This window comes from Ailuropoda melanoleuca, chromosome 10 (assembly GCF_002007445.2).
Source record: "Ailuropoda melanoleuca isolate Jingjing chromosome 10, ASM200744v2, whole genome shotgun sequence".
In the NCBI taxonomy this organism is placed as follows: domain Eukaryota; kingdom Metazoa; phylum Chordata; class Mammalia; order Carnivora; family Ursidae; genus Ailuropoda; species Ailuropoda melanoleuca.
In genome coordinates, this window is record NC_048227.1 from 108,641,858 (window position 1) to 108,654,998 (window position 13,141).

At 43.8% G+C, this 13,141-nt stretch overlaps 1 protein-coding gene across 16 annotated transcripts in view; it reads left to right on the forward strand.

The window, feature by feature from the left end:
* AFDN (afadin, adherens junction formation factor) overlaps window positions 1–13,141 on the forward strand; it is a 98,070-nt gene that overhangs the window by 61,524 nt on the left and 23,405 nt on the right. For all 16 annotated transcript variants that reach the window (XM_019799120.2, XM_034669459.1, XM_034669463.1 and 13 more), the window contains 4 exons: window positions 10,529–10,594; window positions 10,778–10,851; window positions 11,293–11,411; window positions 12,864–13,058. In XM_019799120.2, the coding sequence (XP_019654679.2) occupies window positions 10,529–10,594; window positions 10,778–10,851; window positions 11,293–11,411; window positions 12,864–13,058 (454 nt within the window). The remainder of the gene's footprint in view (window positions 1–10,528; window positions 10,595–10,777; window positions 10,852–11,292; window positions 11,412–12,863; window positions 13,059–13,141) is intronic.

Consider the following 13,141-nt stretch of genomic DNA (forward strand, 5'->3'; position numbering starts at 1 on the left):
CTGTGCCCCTTGAAGACATAAACAGAGCATTGGTGCCTGCTCTTGAGATGATACGTGAATTGCGCAGTTCCCCACTGCTCCATGTAACCTGTTTTTCTCAGACTTATTTGTAATGTCTTTGGTGTCAGGAAAGGAACACTCAGCCGTAAAAATCAGAAGTCATTTAATGGACACGCGTTGCTAGAACAGCCCCGTGAGGCTGATACATGGCATAGGTCTGCATCAGTTACAACCATAGACGATGTTTGTTTTCAGGGTTTCAGGAATGTATTTTAAGTGCCAGGCAGGCCCGCGCACGATTGGGAGCTGTTGCTTCCTTTTTGCCGGGGCGCAGCTCGCCTCCTCTGGTGGTCCCGGTGCCGCGAGATCTGCACATGCCCCTCGCGGAGCCCCGAGCAGACCACGGCCGGACGAGTGAGAGGAGCAGTGGGAAGGGTCCGACCCGGCTGTCGCTGGCCACACGGTGCCGTGTGTCATCTCGCTCCCTCGGTGCTGCTGCGTGTCTGGCGCAGAAGGGCCTGGAGGCCCCAGTAACTCTTCCTGGTGTCTGTGTAGTTTGTGTTTTCCTTAAGCTGTTGTGGTCTTTGTATTTGGCCCAGTCTTTTTTTCATGTTTTTCCTAATTAGTGTGTGGCTAGCTGCTGTGAGGCTGGACGATGTTTTGATGTTAAGCTCCCTGACGCCCCTTCCACATTGCGGTTCAGTTTTATGAAATCCAGATGATTTGGAACAGTATGTGTGTGCAGTTTACTTTTTTAAAACATTGCTTTTGGGGAAGTTTAGTGTACAGCTTCTTGCTCGTCTGTGGGACAACACGGTGCTTCCTGTTTAGTTTGGATTTTTAAAATACAAACAATTCCCTCTTTATTTTTCTAGCTCTTTTTAAAGTTTAATAAAGTACCAAGTGAAGGCAAGTCAGAGCTGCCTGGTTACGTAAGAGTCTGAGCGCGGCACTCGCTGCAGCCCGTGCGGCTAAATGCCGCTCGGTGTCCTCATGTCCAGCTCAGAGCTGTGCGGATCCGGGTCCTCAAAGACCAGCTCTGCTGGTTGCTGTGGAAAACGGAGGGGGGCAGACAGCTGGTTTTTTTCCTCAGTTGGAGAAGCTGCTGCGGTGCTGGGATCAGAATGTGGTTCTCTGTTGTCGGAAGAGCCGGATCGCTGGTGAGTTTCCTCAGGGTGCTGTTGAGGACGTGGCTGTTCTCGGGCAAGCTCTGAACTGTGACCCTTCCAAGAGCGCGGCTGCCTGCATGAGAACTTGTTGAAACCCGCCAGCCGTTCACTGGCTCCTGGAGCCCTGCGTACCGTGGCTCGTAATTACACACCCAGGGGTCGGTTGCTCTGTATTTTAATATTGCACCTTCGGAAGGTTCATAAAGTAAAAGTTCCTCTATCCTTTTTGCACAAGAAAAACACCCATGTACTCCTGCTGGTCATAATGTGGTGAAGATCGCTGGCAATAATGCTGAGAGCCGTGTGGGGCTTGCTGGGGTACAGAGCCTCTGCACTGTATGCCCCAGTGGGCGCATTAGGCGGCTTTGACTGTCTCTAAAACCCACTTTTGCTAAAAGTGAACCTAAAAATGACCGTTTTTAAGGTACTTAGGATACTTTACTATTTTATTTTGAAACGAACAGTTGAATAGTGTCTTAAAAGTATTTTAGTTTGTGCTTTTAGACTATATACTGATTTTAAGTTTTTAAATCTTAATTAGCTTAGAACACAAAAAAGATTCCTTTGTCTTAAAAAGATGAAAACAGTCTTTATTAATATACCACCTTCTCACTGTTTGAAGAGTAAATTCCTGACATGAACTACGATTAAGTCCCTTGAAGAATTTGAGACCTTCATTCTCACATTCTTTAATGTCTTATTGTGACCATGAGGGAAAGACCTAGTCAAAAAGATGAAGTCAGGAGATTTGGTTCCTTTTTAAAATCAGTTTCAAAGTACCCAGTGTGACTGCAGAATTTCTTCTGTTGTATGAAATGACTAGTGCTCTCCATAGCTATTGTTCATGAATTTGGAAATAATGTTTCATGTTTTTTTCTAAAAGCAAAACAGTAAATTAAGTTATATCAAAGAATAACTTTTTACCTATTTTATAATAATGGTCTAAGTGCTAATTTCTTGGATTGATGGAATTATTGAATTTCATTATAGTAGTCACATAATAGAAACGTTAAAGCTCTGAAGCAGAACCATTTCACGTGATAGGACACATGGCAAGAAAGGATCTTTATATGGCTCACTGGATGCAGGGGATCGGCTGTGGTTGTGAAGTGTCCCAGTCTGGGGAAGGTTCATTCTGCCTCAGCCTCGCCCACTTGCTCTCAGCCGAGGCCTGGGAGTCAGATCTCCTCCCTGCACGGGGCATACCTGCATGAGCAGTGGACAGAAGCCAGGAGCTCGCCTGCACTGGTCTTGCTCCTTTCATTTCCAGACCACCCTGAGGTCTCGGAAAAGCCCTGCACCCTTGTGCTCATGCAGTGCACACACACCGCAGACCTCCTGCAGCCCATCTAGGGACCCAACTTGAGTCCCCTGTGTAGTTCATTTCCTTCATTTCATAAAGAGGGAAAGGAAAGATGGGATGTGTTCTGTATTCTGTGCCAAGGGTAAGCAGTGGAACAGAACTGGACCTGGAGCCTGGCTCATGGAAACCAAGCGTGGACTTGTTTATGGCACCACACCTGTCCAGGAGCACCTGGCACGTACTTCCAGAGTTGTTGAGGGTGGAATGTGTATCAAGAACGAGTTTTAAAACTGATTGTTTCAGAATTAAGGTAATTCCCACCAAGAAGAGCTTTTCAATGTTTTTAAAACCCTTGTCTGAATTTTAATACTTTACGAATCAGAACTCCTTGTCTGATGGGAAATAAATCCACTTTCAGACCCTGAGAAGGGAGCACATGGGCAGAGAGTCGTACCGAACATCCTGATGAGTTTTAAATACTGCTGGGCTCACAGGTCCTCCCGGCCCACTGTTGTTCTGGAACCTTTAGTAAAAGAGCCAACACTAGGTCTCCAGCCCTGGGAACAATAGGCTTGACTCTTTGCCGGCATATCTTCCTTCCTCCTGCTGCTGCCTTTTTTTTTTTTTTTTTTGGCTTGTGTGTTAATGATGTTTTTATGCTGTTAGTCATATCATACTCCCCCACACACTTAGTTGGCCACTAAGCGTTTGAGGCGTAGGCTCCTCCTGACTGAGTATCTGTGCCCGAGGTGAGAGGACCTCACCCTCCGTCTTCTCGAAGATGCGCCAGTGGGAGCAGAGACTAGCTCTTCGGGGGCAGCCGGTCCTCATCTGACACGTAAGCAGCCGAGCCACGGGTGCATTTCGTCGAGTTCTGGGGAATGTGCGGTGTGTAGCAGCTGAGTTCTTATTTCTGCCTCAATCGTTCTGTTTGGGAACCTTTTCTGTTAACTTACTGCCGTTCTTCTTCTGCCGTTTTCCACAAGGAAACCCCAGTACACTTTGCTACACCTCTCTTCCCGGTGCCCTGCCCTCCTTTTCTTCAGTAATCCCACCTCCCTCTCCAACCCCTCCTTTCCCTTTGAAAGGAAAGAGAAGCAGATTCAAGGCGCACTTACGATTAAATCCTAAGATCACACCTGGGATCTCTGTTATTCCATTTTAATTGCTTTTCTAAGGACTAAGGATCTAGCTTTTGCATTTCTTTTGCGTGGCCTGACTGGGACATATTTGGTCAACACTCTCTGCTCTCTAGGAGTTTGGAATGATATTGTAGAGCACAGACGCCAAACAGCAGCTCGAGCACTGGACCGCCATGTCACTCAGAGTGTCTTCGGAAGGGAAAATGTGGCTTTGATGCTTAAAAATTTACTTCTCATTAGTTTAATTAAAGTCCAAAATTGTACTTAGTGTGATTCATAATTCCTGGTGCCTTTAAAATATGTAACTGCTTTCCAGGAGACCCTTTTTAAAAAGGAATTTGAGGGGTACCGGGGTTTCTTGCTTCTCCCTCTCCCTCTGCTGTTCCCCCTGCTTGTGCACACTCTCTTTCTCTCTCTGAAATAAATCAATAAAATCTTTTTAAAAAATAAGAAAAATAAAAAGGAATTTGATTTGTTAAGTGGGAATGAATAATTCTGAATGATTCTGATTAATCTTTTAATTTTACAAATAAAAGACTAAAAATGCAGAAATACCTTCAAATACTAACTTAGGTAGCTTTAAACAAGTAATCCTTAAAATTATTTAGCCTTTCCATTTTAGTGATTATGGTTACTCTTCCCATGGTTGGAAATCAGGATGTATAACGTTATATATAATGTATATTATCTTGTGCTAAAATCTTGTTTTTACTCAGTTATCTGCATAATTATAAATTTATTGCTAGTACCCATGGCTACTAATAACATATAGTGTGAAAAATCTGTAGTTTCAGAATGGTGGTGTCCAATAGAATGTGAGAGCCACAAAAGTAATTTTAAATGTTCTATTAGCTACATTTAAAAAACCCTGAAATTAATTTTAATAATGTGTTTTATTTTATACAGTATATCCAAAATGTTATGATTCCAACATGTAGTGAATGTAAGTCATTAATGAGGTAATTAGGTTCTTTTTTCCCTACAGAGCTTTGATATCTGAGTATATTGTATACTCAATACACATTTGAGTTTGGACTAGCCACATTTCCACATTGTGAGTGCTCAGTAAAGCCACACGTGGTCTGTGGCCACCATACCGGACAGCAGTCTTAATAGTGTCTAATACCATTCCACCAACATTTGGTTAATGTTTATATAGCTCATATATACATTTCTTTACTGACAGATGTGTTACGTTGGTATGTAGTAGCAAAAACTTTCTGGACCCCGTTTTCCTTTCTTAATTAGAAAAGGAATGAACTTGGGGCGCCTGGGTGGCTCACTCAGTTAAGCATCTGCCTTCAGCTCAAGTCATGATCCCAGGGTCCTGGGATCGAGCCATGCATCGGGCTCCCTGGTTGGAGGGAGTCTGTTTCTCCCACTCCTTCTGCCCCTCCCCGCAGCTCGTGTACTCTCTCTCTCTCAAATAAGTAAATAAAATCTTTAAAAAAGGAAAAGGAGTGGACTTGCCTTACAAAGTTCAGTCTTCCTAGGCTGGGTTAGTGTGTGCATTATTCTTCAGAAAGAAGACATAGTGGTTTAATGCTTCTGAAGTAATTTTGTTTTATACAATTATCATTATAGTGTATAATCTTATTTTTATTCAGATGAAGTGGGGCAGGTAGTGAGAGCTTTGTAACGTTAAGGAGTTATTGCAGCCTGACGGAGGGTAAGTTTGCCTCGGTGCTCCCTAGAGCTGACCTATTCCCAGTCCGTGTGCCATTAGCAGGGATGAAGCAGCACTATATGCCCCTCTGTCCAGCCTGCCAAGGTGGATGTTTCAGACCAGGGCCGCTGTGGCCAGATGGAGGCACTGGGTCCCCTTAGAGTTGGTCAGAGATGGTGGTGTTTTGGGTTGAAAGTAACTACCCATGTTGATTTTATGTATATACACACACGTGTGTGTGTGTATGGTTAGAAATTCCTTAGACCTCAGGGATGCCTGGGTGGCTCAGTTGATTAAGCGTCTGCCTTCGGCTCAAGTCATGATCTCGGGGTCCTGGGATCAAGTCCCACATCAGAGAATTCTTTGCCGCTCCCCCTGCTTGTGCGTGTTCTCGCGCGCTCTCTCTCTGTCAAATAAATAAAATATTTAAGAAAATAAATTCCTTAGACTTCTTTGATTTCTGAGTATCCATCTGTAACTTTGTTTTTCTAAAATAATTACCAGTGGAACTGGTCATTTCTCTGTACAGCAGTTGTAGTTTTTTGTGTCCAGTTTGTAACTGTGAGCTGCACATGTAGTATGGATAGGATTCAAATAAGCAGAGGTGGGAGGGGACCAGAATGGAAGGAGGGAAGGGAATTCCAGTGGAGTAGGTCTGCTAAAGGGACCGTGTCAACAGGAAAGTTAAAGGTTAGCGGAATGGCAGTGTGTTTATGGAAATGTAAGCAGTGGGTCTGTTAAATAAGGAATATTTCTAGGTAAGCAGTGCAAGGTTGAGACCACATTAGTAAGATTCAAATGCTAACCAAAGCTTGGGTGCCTCTTTAAGAATATTCTAGATCCACCTTCTTCACTTGTGTATCACCCTCTCCCAGGAGTATTTTTTTTAATGTATTTAATCATGCACCATCAGTGACTTAATTAAAGTCCGTTTTTATGACCAACCTTAAAAGGACCTTTTAGAAGCCTACTGGGTCTTTGCCATTGAGGTCTCTAATAATCATTGTCTCATAATTCCTCAGATGAAGATCTCCTTTTCCGAGTAGCAGATACACTGATAAATTGAACTTGGAATTAAAGACGTGATTGTAGCTTAGAACTTAGAAAATTCCCACCATGTAAGAAAATAATAGCATTTCTTCAATGCTATGCCCTTCCCATCATCCATTACCCAACTGTAATGGAAGATAGCTTCTTCCAGAAAGAGTACATGTGGTACCATAGTCTGAAATGCTTAGGGTTCCTAACTTGTTAAACCAGGAATGTCCCAGTGTTACCAAGTCATTCTGTGATAGCTGCATCAACTGCTTCCTGACCCACGAATACTAACACTAATGCATTCATTCAATAAGATTCTGGACTGCCTTATGGTAGGGTTTGAGAGGACTGCAGTGACCACATGGTAGGAGGACAGACAGCAGCGACCAGGGAAGGGAGACGGGGAGAGCTGTCTGTATGGTCGGTAGCTGGAATACAGGACAGAGGAACTGTTCCAGGAACGTAGGTGAGAGAGAGCTTGTGTGGCTTGGCCAGTAGTGGCAGGTGAGCCCAGGAGTCAAATGACGAAAGCGTTTTGGCAGACACATTGCATCAGACGTTTTGTGTGGAAAGTACAACATAAACAAAGGCAGGAACACGGAAACAGGATGGAATGAGGGCACAAGAAGGAGGATCTGGATCAGGCTTAGTGTGTTGTGAGAGGGGCAAGGGCCTGAACTCGAGTTCAGGGGGCAGCAGCTGCTCCAGTCTTGGGTCAGGAGCCCCACGTGGCATGCTTCAGGAAGGGGCTCCTGCGGCAGGTTGCACAGAGGGGACCAGCGGGACAGTCACACGGAGGGCTTGCCAGGACTGTTGGGAGGTTTATGCTGGAAACTTCTGCCTGTATTTAAAGATGTAACGGTCACGATGCTGTCCAGTGCCTATATTATGTGATCAGTTTTACCTGAGTATTTGAACACAGACTTTGTAAACCTCACATCGCATGTAGCATCCTCCCGAAAGGTGCTGCAGGGTTTCCTGTCACTTTCATAGTATTTGCACATCGTATGGAGTCTCCTGGATGGAAATGTGTATTAGTTGTCTAGAATGGAATACGGGGCCTGGTAGCTCCCCTCAGGGGTGTGATTCCTGGTCTGAACGAGGAGGCTGAAAGCAGAAAGGGGTATCACAGTGAAGCTACCATTCATTCTGAGTGTGGAACAGAGGCCCCTTCCCAGAGTGGGCACTGTGACAACGGAGCTAACCATCAGCCAGCAGAGAGTATGTGAGCAGGGCCTTGACATAGGGAGAAACAACATGTTTTTTCTCTTGTTCTTTTATCGTTCTGTTTTGTGATTTTAAGAAAGACAGAGTTCTGTTACAGTTTGTCTAAATAAATGTTATTTGTTTCATTATTAATAATAATCTCTTATAGGGGCACCTGGGTCACTCAGTCATTAAGTGTCTCCCTTCAGCTCAGGTCATGATCCCAGGGTCCTGTGATCAAGCCCCACATGGGGCTCTCTGCTCAGCAGGGAGCCTGCTTCTCCCTCTCCAGCTCACCCGTGCTTGTGTTCCCTCTCTCGCTATCTCTGTGTTGAATAAATAAGTTTTAAAAATAATAATAAAAATAATCTCTTATAAAGAGTATCAGAAATGGGGGAGGTCTTGGTTTATTATTGTGAAATATATGTATTTGGGGGACACCTGCGTTGCTCCGTCCGTGAAGTGTGTGCCTTCGGCTCAGGTCATGATCTCAGGGTCCTGGGATCGAGCCCCGCATCAGGCTCCTGCTCCTCCGTCCCCCTCTGCTGCTGCTTCCCTACTTGTGTTCTCTGTCTCTGTCAAATAAACAAATAAATAAAATCTTTTAAAAAACTTAAAAATTTAAAAAATGTATATATTTGGTATCTTGTTTATATCACTGTTACTAACAATATTATTAGTATTACTGGTAAACATTTTTCTTTTCAAAGACGGTAGTAATTATCTTCTTAAAAGGACAGTTTTTATGATCTGTACTACGTCGTGAAGATGTAAGTGCCCACCCATTCACACTAACTGTATCCTGAAATGCTGTGAGCACTGCTTTGCTCTCAGTCAGATGGAGAACACAGGGAGCAGGTCGTTATGCTCTTAGAACCTTTGAAGAAATGGTCTGGCCTCAAGTATTAGCTGTAAGGAAATACCCTGCAGCATTTGCAGAAGAGAAGAGGGGGATTTTCAGTGCCCCAGTCGGAATTATTAGACGCTACAGAGAAGGTTACTCTGGAATACAAGCTTCATGAGGTCAGGGGGCGTTTGTCTGCTCTGTCCACGGATGTGTGTGCAGAGCTTAGGACAGCTAAGGAAGTATTCAGCGAGTATTTGTCGAAGGAGTGAAGTTGTCATTTAAACAGCTGAGTTGTTGAATTAAGCAGTCAATTGCAGATTACATAAAAGTATGGACTGTATTGGGGAAAAAATCATTTAATTAGATTACATGCAAGGAGATACCATGCGTCATATAACGGATGGGCTGGAGGTAGGGGCTGGCTTACGAGTAATTTCCCCAAGTGCGTGCTAGGTCCCTAGGTTCAGGGAAACCCAGGATTGGCCTGAGTGAAGTCAGATAAAAGGTGTATCTATTGCTCTGTTGCTCTCTTGCTAAGTGAGTGACATGCTAAAATTCAGAAAGTTGCCATTTATTGAGTGCCTACCATGTATTTATAAAAAAGTATAAGCTTGGCCAACTATCTCAGTGCTTTTTGGTGTGTGTGTGTGTGTGTGTGTGTGTGTGTGTGTGTGTCAGTGTCAGAAGGACCAGGCAGAGGTCTCAGGTTGCACTTGGTTATCCTGTTGTGTTGGAAGTCCTGGATGATTTTTAAGGGGCACCCGTCTGTCTGTAGGCAGTCGGGTGTCTGGGGCTGGGCAGATGTGCAACAAGGGGGTATGGTAGTTGTCAAGGGACAGACAGACACCGAGGAACAGATGAGAAAACCTAGGCCAGAGGGTGGGGAGCTGAAAAAGAGGGGTTTGATTTTTACCTTGTGTAGAATTTTTATGAACTCCGCTCGCAGGTAAGGTAACCACATGAAATTTGAAACATACTGTTTCCCAAAATTGAGTTGTTTTGTTAAATTGATACACTCTATGCCATTTTTATAATGTGAAACATAATAGATGGTTTTAGGGTCACAAAACAGTGGCATCCTACATGCTGGATTTTCTCTGAGGGGAGAGCGGGGACAGGCTTCAGCAGAGCTCCCCAGTCAGACTGTCCTCTCCAAACTGGCTCTGTTAGCAAAACGGAGAAAGTGGAAATTATGTACTTCCAGAGTGTTGTAGAAAATTTGTTTCAATTAAGTCATTTATTGAAATCACTGTCCTTACAACTCCCTGGGATACCTTTTATATTTTTGCTTTTATGACACAGTACTTCATAACTATTGAAATTACCCTGAGCTGAGAACTGGATCCTCAGTTGTGGAACATTGGCAGTACTATCCAAGTGAGATTTCACTCATGCGAGTGCTTCCTGCGGTCGTTCCAATAAATTATCCATATTGGATTTTTAGGTTCTAGTTGGAATGTCCAAGTAGAATGTTGGTGATTCTGTACAAGACTTGTATATATTCCTTAAAGCTGTTGCACAGAATCTGCTTGTCCAGACGGGCCTGTGGGTTGGGGCTCCTAGCTCCGTCTTCATCTCAACTTGCAGTACACGATCTTCAATTGAACCAGTGCACAGGATTTTCCACAGAATCCTGTCTTACTACCTAAGTCTCTCTTCCTAGATGCCACAGGAAGTTTTTTCTTGTTTTAAATTTTAAAATACAGCTTTGGAAATAATAAGGGGATATAGGCAAATATCGGAATATAAAAATACAATAATAAATTGCTTTTGTATAAAAGTGATTAGTAGTCTACGTCGTGAGGGTAGCTTTAGCTCTCACTGAAACCCAGGACCGTCAGAGCTATTTGGAATTTCCATTAGGGTGCCAGGTCTTAGTTGTCTCATCAGCTGGTTTATGAATAATCCGTTTTTCAAGAGTACTTTTCCTTGATTTAGAAACCTAAAGTAGATACATTTCCTGTTTGTTTCTTTGTATTTACCTAGTAGTGTGTTAATTTTATTAGTTCTAATTCTCATGTAAAAACAGGAACCAGGACTTTTGTTACAATTATCTATGTACTAGTTTTATTTTTTTAATTTTTGTTTTGTTTTACTGAGTATTGTATTTGTAACTCTGTATTTTCAAGCAGTGTTTCCTGCTTTGTTTTTGCTTAGGGTGCTGGTCAAGATAAACTCGGAATCTATGTCAAGTCTGTTGTAAAAGGAGGTGCTGCGGATGTGGTTAGTATCATTTTTAAAGATGTAAGTTTTCGGCGTGTCCTACTCAGCAAATGACCTGCGATGCCCCACTGATACTTGTAGTTATAAAACACCGTGTAGACTGTTGGCTGATTGACTTTCCTCTTCCTCTTTTTGCCCTGGCTGTCCCCACTGTCCAAAACATGTGCCTTTTGGGTGACACAGGATGGACGCCTGGCTGCAGGTGACCAGCTCCTCAGTGTGGACGGACGAAGTCTGGTAGGACTCTCTCAAGAAAGGTATCGTTTATGTATTTGTTTAAAGCTGAATATTAACATGTTTAGGGATATTTCACATTTGGAATTTGAAGACAAAAAATTATGCCAAAAAGCTGTGCCCTTACTCCTCACCTTTTTAAATGTAAGACAGTGTATATGACGCCTCATTTGTTAGCAGATTATAAATACGTATTTTGGTTTGGAGCAGTTTCTCTGAAGCTTAAAAAACGTACTCTTGGCACGTCCTGGGAATTTGAGTATCATCTTACCATTTTTACTGTGCTAACAGGAGATGTGTGCTTCGTTAATCTTTAAAGGAAGGAATGGGCAGCAGGTCATCTGTCTGGAGGTCGGAACTGTTATTCAGTGTAGCGGTCGGTCACTCTGGTCACAGGCTGTCATTGTGAAGAGCGGGCACTGCATTTCGTTTTCTTTACGTTTGTGCCACTGTCTTCTTCCTAGGGCGGCAGAACTCATGACAAGAACAAGTTCTGTGGTAACACTGGAAGTAGCAAAGCAGGGAGCAATTTATCACGGCCTCGCCACCCTGCTCAATCAGCCGTCCCCGATGATGCAAAGAAGTAAGAGCTCCTTGTGGAGAGTTGCGTGCCTTCTCTTCCTTTGCTACTGCCAGCAGTAGCTGGCTTGTAGCGCCCGCTCACCGCGTGCCAGGCGTTTTACCGTCCTGACCTTCTCTTTGTAGCCACATAAACTCTGTGGGTTAGGTCCTGTTGCTTTCACGATCCCAGCTGGGGCTCCAAGCACTTCAGCAGGGTGCCCAGGACAAGTAGCCAAGAACTGTGTTCAGGATCTGGCCACGCAATGATTCACTAGGTCCCTGCCCCCCAGGAGCCCCCGTGGGACTGGCCGGCTGCAGGAGGATTTCCGTCTGCCCCGCACTAGGCCCTTAGTCGTAGCCAGTGTGATGTGGGATATAACGTCTTCAGAGCACAAGTGGGATTCTCTACCGAAACAACGTCTGTGTTGTGCATATGAATAGTTACTTCAGTCCTGTGTGTGCAAGACATGATTATCCTGTTATATGTAGTTCACTTTAAATTAAAAGCTCAATTATTTGGATGAGGTAATCTGTGGTGGGAACCATGATTTTGTACCGATATCAAAAATCTCAGAGTAAAACCAGTAGATTTAGGGCTTTTTAAAAAGGATTAGTTCAGAAATCACAGGGAAAAACCCATTAGGACTCACATTATCTTTTAAATCATTATATACTTTGCATTTACTTTGCTAACTTTGTGCACAGCCACTAGGTCTGGCCTTGATGGAGCTGCCTTCTCCATCGGTCAGTGATCTGGGGGCTTTGGCCAAGTCCAGGACCTGAAGTCGACCTCATGGTAACAACGACAGCAACCAAAGCTTCTGAGAACCTGGGCCTACTGTTTCCTGGAATAAACAGAGAGTGTATCTTAACACAACCGTGTGTTGTAGTGTAGACCTCGACCCACGTATCTCTTACTTACTCGCGTGACCGTACCGTATTGGTGCAGCTTCCAGTCGTTTCCAAGAAGCAGACCAGACTGTGAGTTAGAAGTCAGAGGGAAGCTGTTAGAACAGAGAACACACCCAGGCTGCTGCACAGGGAGATCCAGAAGCCAGATGGAGAGCATAGACAGTCACACCAGCTGTTGGCCCTGCTAGCTACTAAAAGAATTAATGTGCTTTAGAAAGTGAGGGAAGTGTATTTATCTTTCACTTTTAAAAAAAGGTTACTTTCAAAATAGTCTTGTGACTTAACAGGTGGGGTTTATGAGAAAATAGGTTGGAAAGAGCACCTTTTCCCATCAGTGCCAGTTAAATGTTGCTTTTAATAAAGATTCTCTGGAAAGATTTTACTGTTAGATTAAAAAAAAAAAATTACCTTATTTATTCTGCTAAAAATAAGGTCTTATGAAATTTTAAATATTTGTAGATGAATCTACATATACAAAGTCTTTCTTTGAAGACTAATAAATTGGGTGTTTAAAATAAATTCTTGAACAAATGAGGGGAGCCTGAATGCACTTTGATTTCAGTTTCAGACCGTCGTGGCTCAGGTAAACCCCGACCAAAGAGTGAAGGTTTCGAGCTCTATAATAATTCAGCTCCAAACGGGTCACCTGAGAGCCCTCAGCTGCCCTGGGCAGAATACAGTGAACCGAAGAAATTGCCAGGCGACGACAGGCTGATGAAGAACCGGGCTGATCACCGCTCTAGCCCCAACGTAGCAAGTAAGAGGAGTCACTTTGCCTGGCCTGCCCTGGCCTGGACATGCATGGTCACTGTCAGTGTTGGGGCACCCCGTGCATGCTTA